Source organism: Globicephala melas, chromosome 19 (assembly GCF_963455315.2).
Source record: "Globicephala melas chromosome 19, mGloMel1.2, whole genome shotgun sequence".
Classification (NCBI taxonomy): Eukaryota; Metazoa; Chordata; class Mammalia; order Artiodactyla; family Delphinidae; genus Globicephala; species Globicephala melas.
This window is the reverse complement of record NC_083332.1, coordinates 2,868,668-2,882,560: the sequence shown is the minus strand read 5'-3', so window position 1 is coordinate 2,882,560 and position 13,893 is coordinate 2,868,668. Positions and strand designations below refer to the sequence as shown.

The following is a 13,893-nucleotide window of genomic DNA, read 5'->3' as shown; positions in this document are numbered from 1 at the left end:
CGACCCCTCGCTGCGCCCCGCCTCTCCGTGCGCGTACCCGGGGTTTCGCGGAGGCGGGTGGAAATGAGGCAAGTGGCTCTTGGCGACGGCTCCCGCGCGCCGGAAGTGACGGCACGCGGGAGAGCGTGTCCTCGGAAGTAGCCACTGCGCAGGCTCGCCGCAGACGGGGCGGCTGGGCGGGTCGCGCGGCCACTTCCAGTTCCGGTCCGTCGCCTCCTTTGGTTGCTTCCCGTCCGCTCGGTGGCTCCCCTCCCCCGCCCGGTTCTCCGCGCCCCGCCGGGGCGGCGGGGCCGTCGGCGTGCGGCCCTCCGTGCGTCCGCGCGTGCGCCTAAGCGCGGCTCCGCGTCCGCCGCTCGCGGCTCGGCGCGCGCCCCGCGACACCGAGGCCGAGCGGGGGCAGGGGGCTGCCCGCCATGACCCCCTGGAGCGCGGCGTGAGGGGGCCGAGGTGAGCGCGGGCCGGGCGCGCTCGGGCGTCTCCGTGGCCTTCGTGTGTCTGCTCCCGGCCGGCCTGGGCCGCCCGCGGCTCTTCGTCTCTCCTGCGTCTGCCTGTGTCTGTGTGTCAGTGCCGCTGCCTCCCGCGGGCCTCGCTTGTGCTCATGTCCGTGTCTGTTTCGGCGTTTTTGCAAAGCATTTGTCTCCGTGTGTCTGTTCCGGTCTCGTTCTGCCTTTCTGTCACGTTTCGGCGTCTGAGGGTCAGGATTAATGTTGGTGTCTCCGTTCGCCAGGTGTCTCTAGTCTCTGTGCATCTCTCCCCGCCGTCTTCCCATCTCATTTTTGTTCTGGTACCCGTGTCCTCCAAGCCCGAGTCCCTCTCCGCGGGTCTGTCGCTTGGTCTAGGGTCTGCCCCTTCCCCCAGGTTCTTGAGTTAGTTTTGGTGAAGAACCCGGCTCTGGAATCAGAGGTCCACTTTTTGCGAGCCTGTAAGATTTGTCAGGTGATTTATCACCAAACCTTAGTTTCCTAGTTTTTAAAATTAGTGTGTTTATGTTTCCTGCGTAATAGGGCAGCTTTGCCTAATAACGGAGGTGATGCTTTTAAGTGCCTCATCCTGGCGCGTAGTAAGTGTGTAGTTAACTGCTGGCAGCTCTGGTTTCCATTATTATTTGTAGATTTTTTTGTTCCACACAGATGATGTTTGACATCGTTTGATATCTGACTACCCTTTGGAGAATTTTGCCGTATGATTTGTGTTTTATTCGATCTAGTAATTCTCTTTGGGCTAAGCAATTTTGAAAAACGTAGTCTTGTTTTAAGCAGTATCTGTGAAGTTTTAGTTTTGCTGTGAAGGTTGAATGTATCTTTTAATGCCCGTTAATATAAATACACGGTGTTAAGATAGCACATTTTCTGATGGCCATCCTTTTGGAAATAGTTCTGTTTTTTCTCTGACAATAATAGTAGCCAACGTTATTGAACTACTACCCACGGGGCGCAGTGCCAAGAACTTTATGTATCCATTGTATTTAATCAACAGTTCTGCCGGGTGGAATCTTTTCCTTCATTTCAGAGTTGAGCAAACTGAATCTCAGGGAGGCCAGAATTTGGACCCAGATTTCGTGCTCTTCTCCATTTTTCTTGTCTCTTATTTCCCTGTCCCAGGTTACTGCCTCTTTGCGTTTCAGGGTCTCCGTCTTTTCTCGTTGCCCGCCTGCCTCACTCTCTTCCCATGTTTCTTTATCTGTTTCTCGTGTTTTTGTCTGCCCAGCTTTCTCTGTGCCTCTTTTTCTTCTCTCTCTTTCCCTTTCCTTTCAGTCTTCTACTGTTAGTTGTCAAATTAGCTCTTCGTCTTAGTGTGTCTGGCTGAGTCCGTCTTGGCACCCTGGCCATCCCTTTTCAGCTGTTCACATCTGTCTCCCAAGTGCCTGCTTTCCTGTGTTCAAGACAGGGGCCAGCTGCCTCCCCTGGGACTCAGGTTGTAGGAGATCTCCGTAGGTCTCTGCCTGTGGCTAGCATGCTGGAAAGGTTATGGACGGTGTGGTCAGAGCCTGCTCTGCAACCGGGCTGCTCCGGAGGTGAGGCCTGTGCCTTGGGTTCCTCCCCTGTGAGGTGTTTGTGAATCACGGCGCCATAGGGATGACCGGAGTTACCGTGTGTAAGGCACTCAAGAGCACGCCTGGCACCGGGCAAGGACTGAGTGAGTGCTTGCTGTGATGGGCCTCACTGGCCTGATCCTCTTCTCCTCTTTTCTGTTTCTTTCCCATCACTCTCCTCTCGGCACAGGTTAACTTAAAAGTGTATGTCCTGGAGCCCAGGGTGGCCTGGGGTGGAGTCTGTGCCGCCATGCCTAGTGTGTGACCTTGGCTGGGTTGTTTCACCTACGTGAGCCTCTGCTTCCTCAGCTGTTAGAACCCCGCCCGCAGTGTTAAATGAGATAATGGATGTCTCGTGCTCCAGGAGTGCCTGGCACGAAGCTGGGGCCTAGCCAGCGGGCTTGTTCCTTATCTCTCCTCCGCGTTGGGACACCTCGTCCCCCTGGCATACCCCCTCCTGTCTATCTCTGCTCCCTTTGTCGGCCTCCTCCCTGTGTGTCCTTGTTTCTGCAGGGGATTCTGCCCCCCTCACTCCTGCTCCAGAGGTCTTTCCTGCCCTCCCTCCTTCCCTTCCTTCCTGCACGGTTTATTGAATGGCTCTTCCGGGTCAGCTCCTCTGATGGGAAAAGCCACGTCCAGACAAACGTGGTCTCTGGCCCCATGGGGCTCTCAGGGCGGCCTCAGCCACAGAGTCAGACAAACGAGTAGAAAATCACCAGGGCGAGTGAGCCTACCGACGAGGCCCCCTGGGGAATGGTGGCTGTGGTGTCGGGGTGGGGTGTTCCAGCGGAGCCCGCGGGTGGGTGCGAGGACCTCGTGAGGGGGACTGTCTCATGACACCACCCACGTGGATAGCGCGTTTCCTGTGCAGCAGCCTCCCTCCAGTTTTCTGGACTCCAAATGAAGCCCCATCTCGCAGAGGAGAACACTGCGGTGCGGGAGGTGCCAGGCTAGGAAGTGTTGGCTGGGGCGCGCCTCCTTCAGGCCTGTGGCCTGCCGCTGCACGCTCTGCCTCGCTGAGCCGGGCCCTGGCAGGAAGGATCTGGGCACGACTGAGGAACTGAAAGGTGGATGGGGTGACTAAGGCAGAGGTTAACCAGGGCCAGAGCCTCGCAGGCCACAGTGGGGACCTGGTCCTCCACCCCGCAGGCAGCGGGGAGCCGGGTGGCCGCAGATCCCGGTTGTGTTCCCAGAGGTCCTCTCCTTTCCCCAGATGCGGTGACCTGCCAGTCCCTGCCGCGGCCTCCCTCCTCCTGCCGCCCCGTCTCTGCACACCCCGGGGGGCCTGCCCCCCTCCCCACCGCCAGCCACCATGTCGACCTCCTCACTGCGGCGCCAGATGAAGAACATCGTCCACAACTACTCGGAGGCCGAGATCAAGGTTCGGGAGGCCACGAGCAACGACCCCTGGGGCCCGTCCAGCTCCCTCATGTCTGAGATTGCTGACCTCACCTACAACGTCGTCGCCTTCTCGGAGATCATGAGCATGATCTGGAAGCGGCTCAACGACCACGGCAAGAACTGGCGGCACGTCTACAAGGTCAGTGCAGGGTGCAGAGCTGGGTGGGGGCATGCCCACCAAGGGGCGTCCAGAGTTGGGCTGCCTTCCTGTTTTCCAAGAGGAGCTGGAGTTCGGTGTCTTTACGTAATTTATGTAAATTTCTCTCTTGTTCAGTGAAGGCAACAAAGAATTTTGGGCCTTGTGGTTTTTGAAGAAGTGGCACATTCTCAAGACTGATCCACTTAGAAGGCCTAAGTGGGTGCCCAGTGTCCACCCCTCCCTCAGAGGCGGCTGTGTCCCCAGCTTCTGTCCTCTCTGATGATCTGTGCGTGGAAGTCCAGGCAGGTGGGCAGCTCCGGGCAGTTTTGGGGGCCACGGACTGGTTCTGTATCTTCGTTGCAGCGGTGGTCCTGTGGCTGTATGCAGTTACCAGAGCACAAAGCAACGTGAAAGGAAGGGTGAATTTTACTGTGTGGAAGTCATACCCTACTTTTAAAAAGGAAAACAGGCATACGTGTTAGGGATCGTTTCTCATCAGGACAACAAAGACTTGTCACTCTTTCTTTTTTTTAAACAATTTCCTGTCTACTGTCTGGGTTGATCATAATTGACGTAGCCAGCTACCTGGTGCTGGAATTTTAAGTTGTTTGCAGTGTTCTGCTTTTACAAACAAGACAGCCATGAATGTCCGTGTATGTTTGCCATTTTCCAGAACTGGAATTTCTGGGCATGTGCCTGTGCCATTTTGATAAATGTGGCTAAAGTGCCCCCAGTGATACACGCACACGCCCCGATCCAGTAAACAGACAGAAGGACAGACCACAGGCTTTGGGTAAAGGGAACTCAGTTGCAGGCAGCGCTCAGTGGGTGGGTTTCTCGTTTGACTGCTGTTCTGGGGACCTGGGGCCTGGCGTCCCAAGGTGGGTCAAGAAGTGGTAAAGGGCCTGGGCTGGGGCAGGTGGCGAGGCCCCTCCCCCAGCACTGCGGCCTCAGGCCAGTCCCGGGACATCCCTCTGTGGGAGAGTCCGACTCCTGGGGCCCAGGGGTGTTGGTGAGTCCTTCTGTCGCTGTTCTTTCGGTAAAATGGCAGTTGAGGGCCTGCTCTGTATGTGGCGGTGGGCAAGGTGGGTGAGGCCCCTGGTCTCGTGGATGTGGACCGGGGGCATGTCTGTCCTCCGGAGGCTGGGGTGGGTCCCTGGTGGGTTCCAGGACGAGGAGCCTGAGGCCTGGAGAGGTGGCGCTGCTTATGTTCCAGCCGGGATCTGAGGTCCGTTTGCTCTGGCTCCTTTCCACGCCCCTCCCTACAAGCCACGCTTGGGTCTTGGTCTTGGATTTGATTGAGTCATTTCTTGTGAAGGGAAAGGGCAGGGGGAGCTGGGGAGCCTTTGTGTGAGGTTGGGGGGAGGGGCAGAAGCTGGGTGGGGAGGGGCCCAGGCCAGGTGTGCGAGGGGAGGTGAGTCCTGAGAGGCCACAGGTGGCAGGTTCTTTGTGACCGGTGCCTGTGGGCGGAGAGCAGCAGAGGTACTTCTTCTAGGTGGGGGAACTGAGATGCAGAGGTTCAGGCCCGCCCTCGCTGTGGTGGGGCGGAGAGGGCCGTCCCTGAGCCCACCCTCTTGACTCCGGGCTGTGTCACCTGACTTCGCTGAGGAGTGCAGGGTCTCAGTCTTTATTTCTGAAAGCAGGGGTCAGTAAACTACAGCCCACACGTCACACCTGGCCCTGCGCCTATGTTTGTAAGTAAAGCTTTATCACACGTGGCCTGGTGCAGGGCTGAGCTCTCAGGACCGGGAGTGCACGGCCTGAAATGCTGGCGGGTTTATCACCCGGCCCTTTACAGAGAAAGCTTGCTGACCCCTGTTTAAGCGGATGCTCGCATTCTGACGGCCCGGGACATCCTGGACCAGGCTGTTTTGGAAACCCGTGATGTTTTCCATCGAGGCGCATGTTCTGAGTGCACAGCCCAGCTGGCTCTTAGGTGTGTGCACCGCTTTGTAGCCACTTCCCAGGTGGAGATAGAGGATGTGTTCCCAGGAGGCACCGTGCCCGGCCTTCTGTCTGCTGAGATTGTTCCAGGCGTGGAGTCCTGTGGCCTGTGAGCCTTGGTGCCTGCTGTCTTTAGTCTTTGTTCGCCGTCACGTCTGGGGGGTTGACGTGTGGAGCAGCCACTCGTTCACGTACGCGGCTGTGTGTGTGGGGCTCCTGTCATATGAACACGCCACGACTCATACGTGTGTATTTCCCCCCGTGGGGTGTTTGGGTTATTTCCATGTTCGCAGTCTTTAAACTGCAGTTCCGAAGTCCCCAGAGCTCTGAAAACGAAAGTTTTCAAAAGGCATTTGGCACCAAGGCCCCGCCTGGACTGTGGTGAGGTGGTCTACCTGGCATTTGAGGGTCCCACAGAGTGCGACCGTGGTGTCACCCTCCTCTGGGGGACTTCCGTTACACGTGGTGTGTGCAGTCTTTTTGGCGCGAACTCGTGAAAATTCTGAATTCCAAAGCACCGCTGGCCCAGGGGTTCTGGAACCTGCCTTCCACACGCGGATGTGCTTTTTACTTCTTTCGGTTCTCCTCTAAGGCGTAAACGTTTCTCAGTCAGTTAAAGACTAATCTCTAATTACAGAGGTGAATAGTGTCAACACACCTTCAGGACCCATGCCAGGTACAGGTCAGGCTCCCTGGGAAGGCTGAGGAGATGTGACCCTGGCGGATTCCGCTGTTCCGCTGTGGTTCAGACGGCTTCCCCGGGGTGGCCTGCCCCTCCCTCTCTGTTTTGTTCTGCTCTAGACCTAGGAGCCCTGGGTGGATCTGGGAACTCTGGGAGGCCCCTGGTGTCACCTGCAAAATCTAAGGTGTTCCCTTTTCCTGAGGACAGTGGCCTCCCACAGAGCCTGAAAGGGGCCAGGACCCCTCACCTCACTCCCCAGACTGCCTGGATTCCAGGCTCTTCAGACCACAAAGGCCTTGCCTGGGGTGAGGAGTGGGGGAGTATTTCCTATTAAACTTGCTGAAAAGGGATTTGTTCCCATGTCGTAAAATGCAGAAAATCCCAAAGGGTGTTCCCTCTTCCCTGCCCACGTGGTCCTCCCTCGGGGTGCCCAGGCCTGGACGGGCCCTGCCGGCACGGCGTCTCCCTCCTCCGCCATTGTCTTCGGATTGTGCCCGGGCGGTGTGAAACTTTATGCGTGGGGTGACACTTTCCAGACTCACAGGGTGCTAGAGAAAGCGGGCGGATGTGTCGTGCACTGGGCACCCTGAGCGGGACCTAACAAGCTGCCTTCCGGCCGTGTGACCTTAGATCTTCGTTTTAATGAACAGAGCAGGGTGTGCACCGATCGCTTGGCGATCCCCACGTGGGCCGCGGTGATGCACCGGCCGTCTCCCCTTTCCCGGTGTTTATTGAGAGAGGCGTAGGTCACGTAACACACGATTCACCCTTTCAAAGTGCACAGCTTGGTGGCGTTAAGCACATTCACGGTGTTGTGCAGCCATCACCCCGCCTAGGTCCAGAATATTTTCGTCCCCCTAGACAGAAGGGGGGATCTCCCTATCCCACTGAGAGTCACCCCCAAGTCCCCGGGCACACTTTGTGGGTTTGCCCGCCCGGACATCTCCTGTGAATGGACTCTCGCACACTCTGCTCTTTGGGGCCTGGCTTCGGCCACCCCGCGTGGTGTTTTCAAGGTCCATCCCGGTGGCAGCTCGTGCTGCAGAGGGTGTGGGTGAGCTGGGCCTCGGGTGACAGTGCGTCCCCCCCTGCAGGCCATGACGCTGATGGAGTACCTCATCAAGACGGGCTCGGAGCGCGTGTCGCAGCAGTGCAAGGAGAACATGTACGCCGTGCAGACGCTGAAGGACTTCCAGTACGTGGACCGTGACGGCAAGGACCAGGGTGTGAACGTGCGCGAGAAGGCCAAGCAGCTGGTGGCCCTGCTGCGCGATGAGGACCGGCTGCGGGAGGAGCGTGCCCACGCGCTCAAGACCAAGGAGAAGCTGGCGCAGACCGCCACGGGTGAGCCAGGGTGTCCGGGCCCATCCCCTGCGTGCCCCCTCTGGTCTGTCTGGGGGCGGCCTGTGCCCGAGAGGGAGTGCGCGGTCCGGAGGAGGTTGCTGCCACCGCGGGAGCTGTGCTCAGGCAGAGGGCAGGGGGCTGAGGCCCTAGGTGGCTGCACAGGACGGAGGAGGGCCAGAGCGGTGGCGAGCGGGACTCGGCTGGAGTTGGAGGAAGTGTAGGTGCTGGGTGGCGACCAGCGATTAGGAGGACAAGAGGTGACGTAGAGGAGATAGAAAGGGCGTCCTCCACGATGGGAGGTCCAGTTGTGTCGGGAAGCTTTCAGTTTCATATATGGGTGTGCAGGATTCTGAGTGCTCCTGGGAAGGGCCTTTTATGCTGGGACTGGGTGGGTGTCGAAGGTAGAAACATTCCCCAAGTGGTGTCGTGAGCGCGGGTGGAAGCCGTCTGTGCGTTTGAAGCGGGAAGGGTAGAGATGGGAGTCATGCCGAGAGGTGGGCCTGGCAGCTCTACCTGGCAGCTCTCGGACCGGGGTGGGGGTGGGCTGGGGAGGCGGGACCGTGTAGGAGGCCCAAGCAGTTTCCAGGTTGATGGAGGTGGTGTCTTGGTAGGTGGTCAGGATGGAGAGGCAGCGTGTGATGGCGAGCGCTCCCTGGCCGGCAGGAGCGAGCCTGGGCCCATGTCTTCTCTCCATCCTTTCCTCATTCGCCCCTTGTCCCCCTTGTTCCGGGATGGGGCCGGGGGCCAGGTGTGCAGGCCGCTCCTCCCCCGGCATCCAGCCGCTGGCCCTAGCCCTGGAGACCGAGGCTCCAGGCTCCCCACTGGGGGCTGTTGGGAGCTTTCCCACCTGGGGACCAGGGAGGAAGGCCCTCCGTCCCCCTGGGGCCTGAGATGGGGCCCTGAGACAGGCCACAAGGCATCTCTGACCCGGTGCGGGAACTTAGCTCATGGGCTCAGAGGTTCCCCAGGGCCCTCCCTCTTTATCAGCAGACTTTTGTCTTGGGCCATCAGGGCTGTCCTTTAACCCTGTCCTTCCTGCAGGTGGGGCCGCCGCACCCCTCCGTGGGTTTGCATGCACACCACACCCCCTCCCTGACCATGGAGCCTGGGGTCTGGGTCCCACTGGGGATCTTGGGGGAGGGAGGCTAGGCCCGAGGGGAGGTGGGGGGTTTCAGACTCTGCCAGCCTGGCTGCCTGGGCCGTGGGTTCCCCTCTTCCATCTGGGCCTCAGCGTGTGTGTCCCCTCAGCCTCCTCCGCAGCCGTGGGCTCGGGGCCCCCGCCCGAGGCAGAGCAGGCCTGGCCGCAGAGCAGCGGGGAGGAGGAGCTGCAGCTCCAGCTGGCCCTGGCCATGAGCAAGGAGGAGGCCGACCAGGTACGGCCTGGCCACAGGGCGCGGGGCTGCCCGCCGTTCTGCCGTCCGTCTCCACGCCTCGCCCTCAGCCTCTGCCTGCCCCTCCTCTCCCGGTCTCCCTCCTCTGCTCGCCCTCTGCCCCGTCTTTCCCCGCTCCCTTTCCTCTCTGGGTGCTTGGCCTTCCTGGCCCTGCCCAGCCCGGCTCCCACCCACACCCCAGGCTTGTCTCTTTGCTGTTCTTCACCAGTTCGGGGACTACGTCTGTGTGTGTGTCTCTTGCTCTGCCCGAGCCTGGCTTTCTGTCTCCATCCTTGTGTGTGCTCGTCTCTCTCTCCCTGCCTCTGGGCCCCACCTGTCTCCCCCAGCCCCTCACACTCTCTCTCCCCCAGCCCCCGTCCTGCGGCCCCGAGGATGACGTCCAGCTCCAGCTAGCCCTTAGTTTGAGCCGTGAGGAGCACGATAAGGTCAGAGCAGCCTCCCCACCCCGAGGCTCCCCTGAGACCCTCCCCAGGTCCCCGCCTCCTCTCACCTTGAAGGGCCCCACCCCTACACATCCGTGCTGCAGCGTTTTCAGTGGGACCTTGTGTCTAATGGGTCCCCGGAAGGATACCCGGCACGTGAAGCAGATGCCTTGTGGCTGCTCTGGGTGGTGAGGGTGCTCTTCTCTCTCTCTGTCACAGCCCCAGGGCTCCACCACCTTCACCCCCTGCAGAAAACACCCGGAGTCAGGCGCCCCGTGCTTCCCCAGCCCGTTAGAGCAGCCCGTCCCGTCCCGTCCCGTCCTGGCCCGGCCCCTGCACAGCACCCTCCCGTCATTGTTCCCCCCGCCCCGGCCTGAGACCCCGTGTCCCACCCCATCCCACACATCGTCCGCATCCCATTTTAATTTTCAGTCGCCATTGTCTGGGTGGGAGGGTTCGGGGCTGTCCATTTGGGGGTGGGGTAGGGGGAAGTGCAGTGTCAGCCCCATCGCTCAGAGTCTGACCCCTCCCCTGCCTGCTGCTTCTGGCCGGAACAGGAGGAGCGGATCCGCCGTGGGGATGACCTGCGGCTGCAGATGGCCATCGAGGAGAGCAAGAGGGAGACCGTGGGCCAGGAGGAGGTGAGTGTGGGTGCCGGGCCGGGCCTGGGTGGGTGGGCGGGCGGACTGGCGGGATAGCGTGTCCAGGCCGGCCTTGGCCGGAGGCCTCATCAGTGTCCGACGCAGCCCAAGAGGATCTCGGCCCTGCCCTGCCTGCTCCCCTGCCCCTGGGAAGGGGTGTGCAGGGTCTGCAGGGGCACCTCCCATCCAGAGCGAGCTGGGCTACCCCTGGGACGCGCATGGGGAGCTGCGGGTGCGGGGCCGAGGGCGACGGCTGCGGCCCTTGTCCTCACTCCGTCGGGGACTGGTCAGTGGCCTGGGCTGGGTGGGAAGCGGGTGTGTGGTGGTGTAGAGCCAGCCGACTGCTGTGCGGAGAGTGGACGGAGGGGCTGGGGGGAGGAGGGCCGGGGCGGGTGGGGAGGTGGACAGGGTGGAGCGTGTCAGAGGAACAAGCAGCTGGGTGTCTGCCCCCGCTCCCGTCCTCTCTGGGCGCTAGGAGGTCCCCTGGCGGTAGGTCTGCCTCACCTTGGCACCCGGCTCCCACTGCCCTTCCTGCTGTGTGGCTGTCCTGTCTCCCCCGGCATTCTCTCTCTCGGTCGGGGTCTGCCCCACTCCCCATTTTTTCTTTGTCCTCTTTCTTCCCTGCAGTCGTCCCTCATGGATCTTGCTGACGTCTTCACGGCTCCGGCTGCTCCGCAGGCCGCGGATCCCTGGGGGGGCCCAGTACCCATGGCTGCTGCCCTCCCCACGGCGGCCCCCACCTCGGACCCTTGGGGGGGACCCCCCGTGCCTCCTGCTGCTGATCCCTGGGGTGGTCCGGCTCCTACACCGGCCTCCGGGGACCCCTGGAGGCCTGCTGCCCCCACGGGGCCCCCGGTTGACCCTTGGGGTGGGACTGCGGCCCCTGTGGCTGGAGAAGGACCTACCCCCGACCCGTGGGGGAGCTCAGATGGTGAGTGCCCGCTGCCTCCCTGGCCCTGCGTGTGGCGTGCAGTCCTGGGGTGCCTGGGGGGGTGGGTGCCCAGCGGCTGTGGGGGCTGTAGGAGGCGGGGGGGGGTGCCTGGGTGAGGCACGCACGAGACCCCTCACCCCACCCTGGCCGGGGGCCTCTCGGGGGCTTTCTGGAGGCCTCAAGGCTGAGGAGGGCTTTGCCAGAAGGGGGCGCCTGGCAGTGTGAGCCGCAGGGCTGGAGGGTGGGGACGTGGTGGGAGGGGCCAGCTGGGGAGGGGCCTGAAGCCTCGAGGCTGCCTGGCTTTGGGGGGTGGGGTGGGCTGCCAGCCCCTCATCTGCCTTCTTCCTCACGCAGGAGGGGCCCCAGTCGGCGGACCCCCAGGCTCCGATCCCTGGGCCCCGGCCCCGGCCTTCTCAGACCCCTGGGGGGGGTCCCGTACCAAGCCCAGCGCCAATGGCACCGCAGGTACTGGGGGGTGGCCCGGGGGGGGGGCCGGGCCTCGAGTGTGGGAGGAGTCGCGTCGCCTGGGCCCCTGGGGAAGCTGAGGGCACACCCTGACCCCACAGCGGTCGGGGGGTTTGACACGGAGCCCGACGAGTTCTCCGACTTTGAGCAACTGCGCACAGCCCTGCCAGCCTCTGGGAGCAGCACGGGTGAGTGTCCCCCCCAAGCCCAGGAGGCCTGTCCTTCAGGCTGGGCGGCTGCTTGAGGGTTGAGACACAGCAGGACGGCTGCAGCCCCCAGGTGGGCCCGGCCCCCAGGGCTCCCCCAGGGCTCTTGTAACAGCGTGACTGAGGTGGAGCTGGTCGTTCACCCATCGTAAAGAGGAACTTCTTACTTTGTTTTCAAATAACGTCAGACTTAGAGAAGAGGTGCAAAAATCGTACAGAGAATTCCCTTTCTCCAATTTCCCCAAATGCTGCTGTCACCCCGGAATGTTCCTTGGAGTGCAGTGCAGACTCCGGGGGCCTCCGGGCGGTGTGGCGCCTGGACTGGCCTGATGGCTGCCCCTCCCTCTGGGGACTGCACGCCTTTCCTCACCTGCCCACCGGCGTCCTGGGGCAGGGGTGTTTGTGCGCCCCTCTTCCTGGAGCTCCGAGCGCCTGTCTTCCGGCCAGAGTCCGGGCTGGCCTTTGTGTCTGCAGGTTGTCCCTGGGCTTGTCCTTGAGGTGAGACCCCGAGTCTGTGTGGTGTTGGGGGCTCTCTTCATAGTGCCCACCTCCCCGCCCTGGGTAACATTCCTCTGGTCCCTTGGTTTTTCTGCGTCTTCGAGTGCAGCAGGCTTTGTGGAGGGAGCAGGCCTGGCACTAGTGCCTCCCCCACCCCAGGCTGACTGTAGGTTGCCATCCAGTCTTCTGCAGGTCTCACCCTTCCAGGCTTCTCTTCAGCTACATGTGTGCCTGTCTTTCAGTATCAGACGGGGTTCTTAAATCTTAAGAAACAAAAAATCAGGCCTCTCGCTAACGGCACATCACCCAGTCTCCTGGGACGGTGGGCACCTGCCACTGTCCCCCCGCGCGTCCCCTCGGGGCAGTCGTGACCCGTCGTGTGAGCGTCCCGAAAGCGGTGCTATTCTGCTGTCACCCGCTGGGGTCGGTCCCTGACCTGGAGGCTGTCAGAGGGTGGTCCTCCCGGCCTTGCCTCTTGACCCCACACCCGCATGGTTTGGCTCTGGGGCTGCCTCCTCAGGGTCCCCACGGCAGCCTCTCCCCTGAGCCCCCTCTGCGGCCCCTTCCAGGGGAGCTGGAGCTGCTCGCCGGAGAGGTGCCCGCTTGTAGTCCCGGTGCCTTCGACATGAGTGGGGTCGGGGGCTCTCTGGCCGAAGCTGTGGGGAGCCCCCCGCCTGCAGCCGCCCCGACGCCCACGCCGCCCACGCGGAAGACCCCTGAGTCGTTCCTGGGGCCCAATGCTGCCCTGGTAGACCTGGACTCGCTGGTGAGCCGGCCAGGCCCCACGCCGCCAGGAGCCAAGGCCTCCAACCCCTTCCTGCCGAGCGGTGAGTGTGGCCCGGGAGCAGGGGTGCTGGCCCGCCCGGCAGACCCGACTCGACTCCGCTCCCTGTCGTCTACCCCCGCAGGAGGCCCAGCCACTGGCCCCTCCATCACCAACCCCTTCCAGCCCGCACCCCCCGCGACACTCACCCTGAACCAGCTCCGGCTCAGCCCCGTGCCCCCGGTCGCTGGAGCGCCGCCGACGTACATCTCTCCCCTTGGCGGGGGCCCTGGCCTGCCCCCCATGATGCCCCAGGGACCCCCAGCCCCCAACACTAATCCCTTCCTCCTATAATCCAGGGCGGGAGGGGGCTTCCCCCATTCCTGCTCCCTGGGCGACCAGTGTTGTGAGTGCATGTGAAGTGGGGGACCCCTACCCCCACCCCAGCGTCCTTTCCCCTCCTGGGGCCCACTCACACTACACCATCTCCCCCCATCCCCGACCCTACCTCCCCGGAGAGAAACTGGACCTGGGGATGGGGAGGGGTGCGGCCGGAGGGGGACCCCTGCCCACGGCATTAGAAGGGGGAGGGACAGCGGGGGGTCCCCCCACCCATCTCCCTCCCTCCCAACTCCTGACTGGCCCCTCAATCAGTGTTTGAGCCTCCTCGTCCCCTCATGCACCCCTCGGTGAATCCTTGGTGATGATTTTGGCAACTTCGGGAATAAATGGCAATTCTTATGGGCGCGGTGCCCTCAAGTTCCCATTCATGGTTTCTGTGACTCCTTCACCTGGGGCACCCAGGGCTCCGAACCCATGGGCCTCCCGGGGGCAATTGGGAGCTGGCGCCTCGTGGAAGCCTTGATTTCCCTGACCCTCTGGGTGCCGTTGGGTTCTGTGCTGAGGGAAGGAGGGGGCACTGAGTCCTGGTGGAGCTGTGGCCCACTCAGGGCCAGACAGTCACCCTTATGAGGGTCAGGAGTCCCTCTGGAGAGCTGACGGGGCCCTGGGCTGTGCCAGCGGACAGCACGTTG

The 13,893-nt window shown here is 62.1% G+C and overlaps 1 protein-coding gene across 3 annotated transcripts; it reads left to right on the top strand.

The window, feature by feature from the left end:
* Positions 1-184: 184 nt before the first annotated feature.
* On the top strand, positions 185-13,627 carry EPN1 (epsin 1). 3 transcript variants are annotated; one of them, XM_030851202.3, is made up of 11 exons: positions 185-447; positions 3,246-3,572; positions 7,293-7,542; positions 8,791-8,915; positions 9,284-9,358; positions 9,913-9,996; positions 10,624-10,927; positions 11,282-11,392; positions 11,494-11,580; positions 12,666-12,923; positions 13,005-13,627. In XM_030851202.3, the coding sequence occupies exons 2-11, from the start codon at positions 3,345-3,347 to the stop codon at positions 13,211-13,213; spliced, it is 1,731 nt and encodes a 576-aa protein (XP_030707062.2). In that variant the 5' UTR covers positions 185-447; positions 3,246-3,344; the 3' UTR covers positions 13,214-13,627. The 3 variants fall into 3 exon arrangements, with proteins under 3 accessions (XP_030707062.2, XP_060145290.1, XP_060145289.1); XM_060289306.2 differs by lacking the exon at positions 185-447 and adding an exon at positions 469-2,014; XM_060289307.2 differs by lacking the exon at positions 9,284-9,358 and having other exon boundaries at positions 187-447.
* Positions 13,628-13,893: the final 266 nt, after the last annotated feature.

Excerpts from the sequence above, each read along its gene's own strand:
- EPN1 (XM_030851202.3), top strand. The coding sequence starts at position 3,345 with ATGTCGACCTCCTCACTGCGGCGCCAGATGAAGAACATCGTCCACAAC. Across the intron at positions 9,359-9,912 it reads GCCGTGAGGAGCACGATAAG|GAGGAGCGGATCCGCCGTGG; the intron begins GTCAGAGCAGCC and ends TGGCCGGAACAG. Across the intron at positions 10,928-11,281 it reads CCCGTGGGGGAGCTCAGATG|GAGGGGCCCCAGTCGGCGGA; the intron begins GTGAGTGCCCGC and ends TTCCTCACGCAG.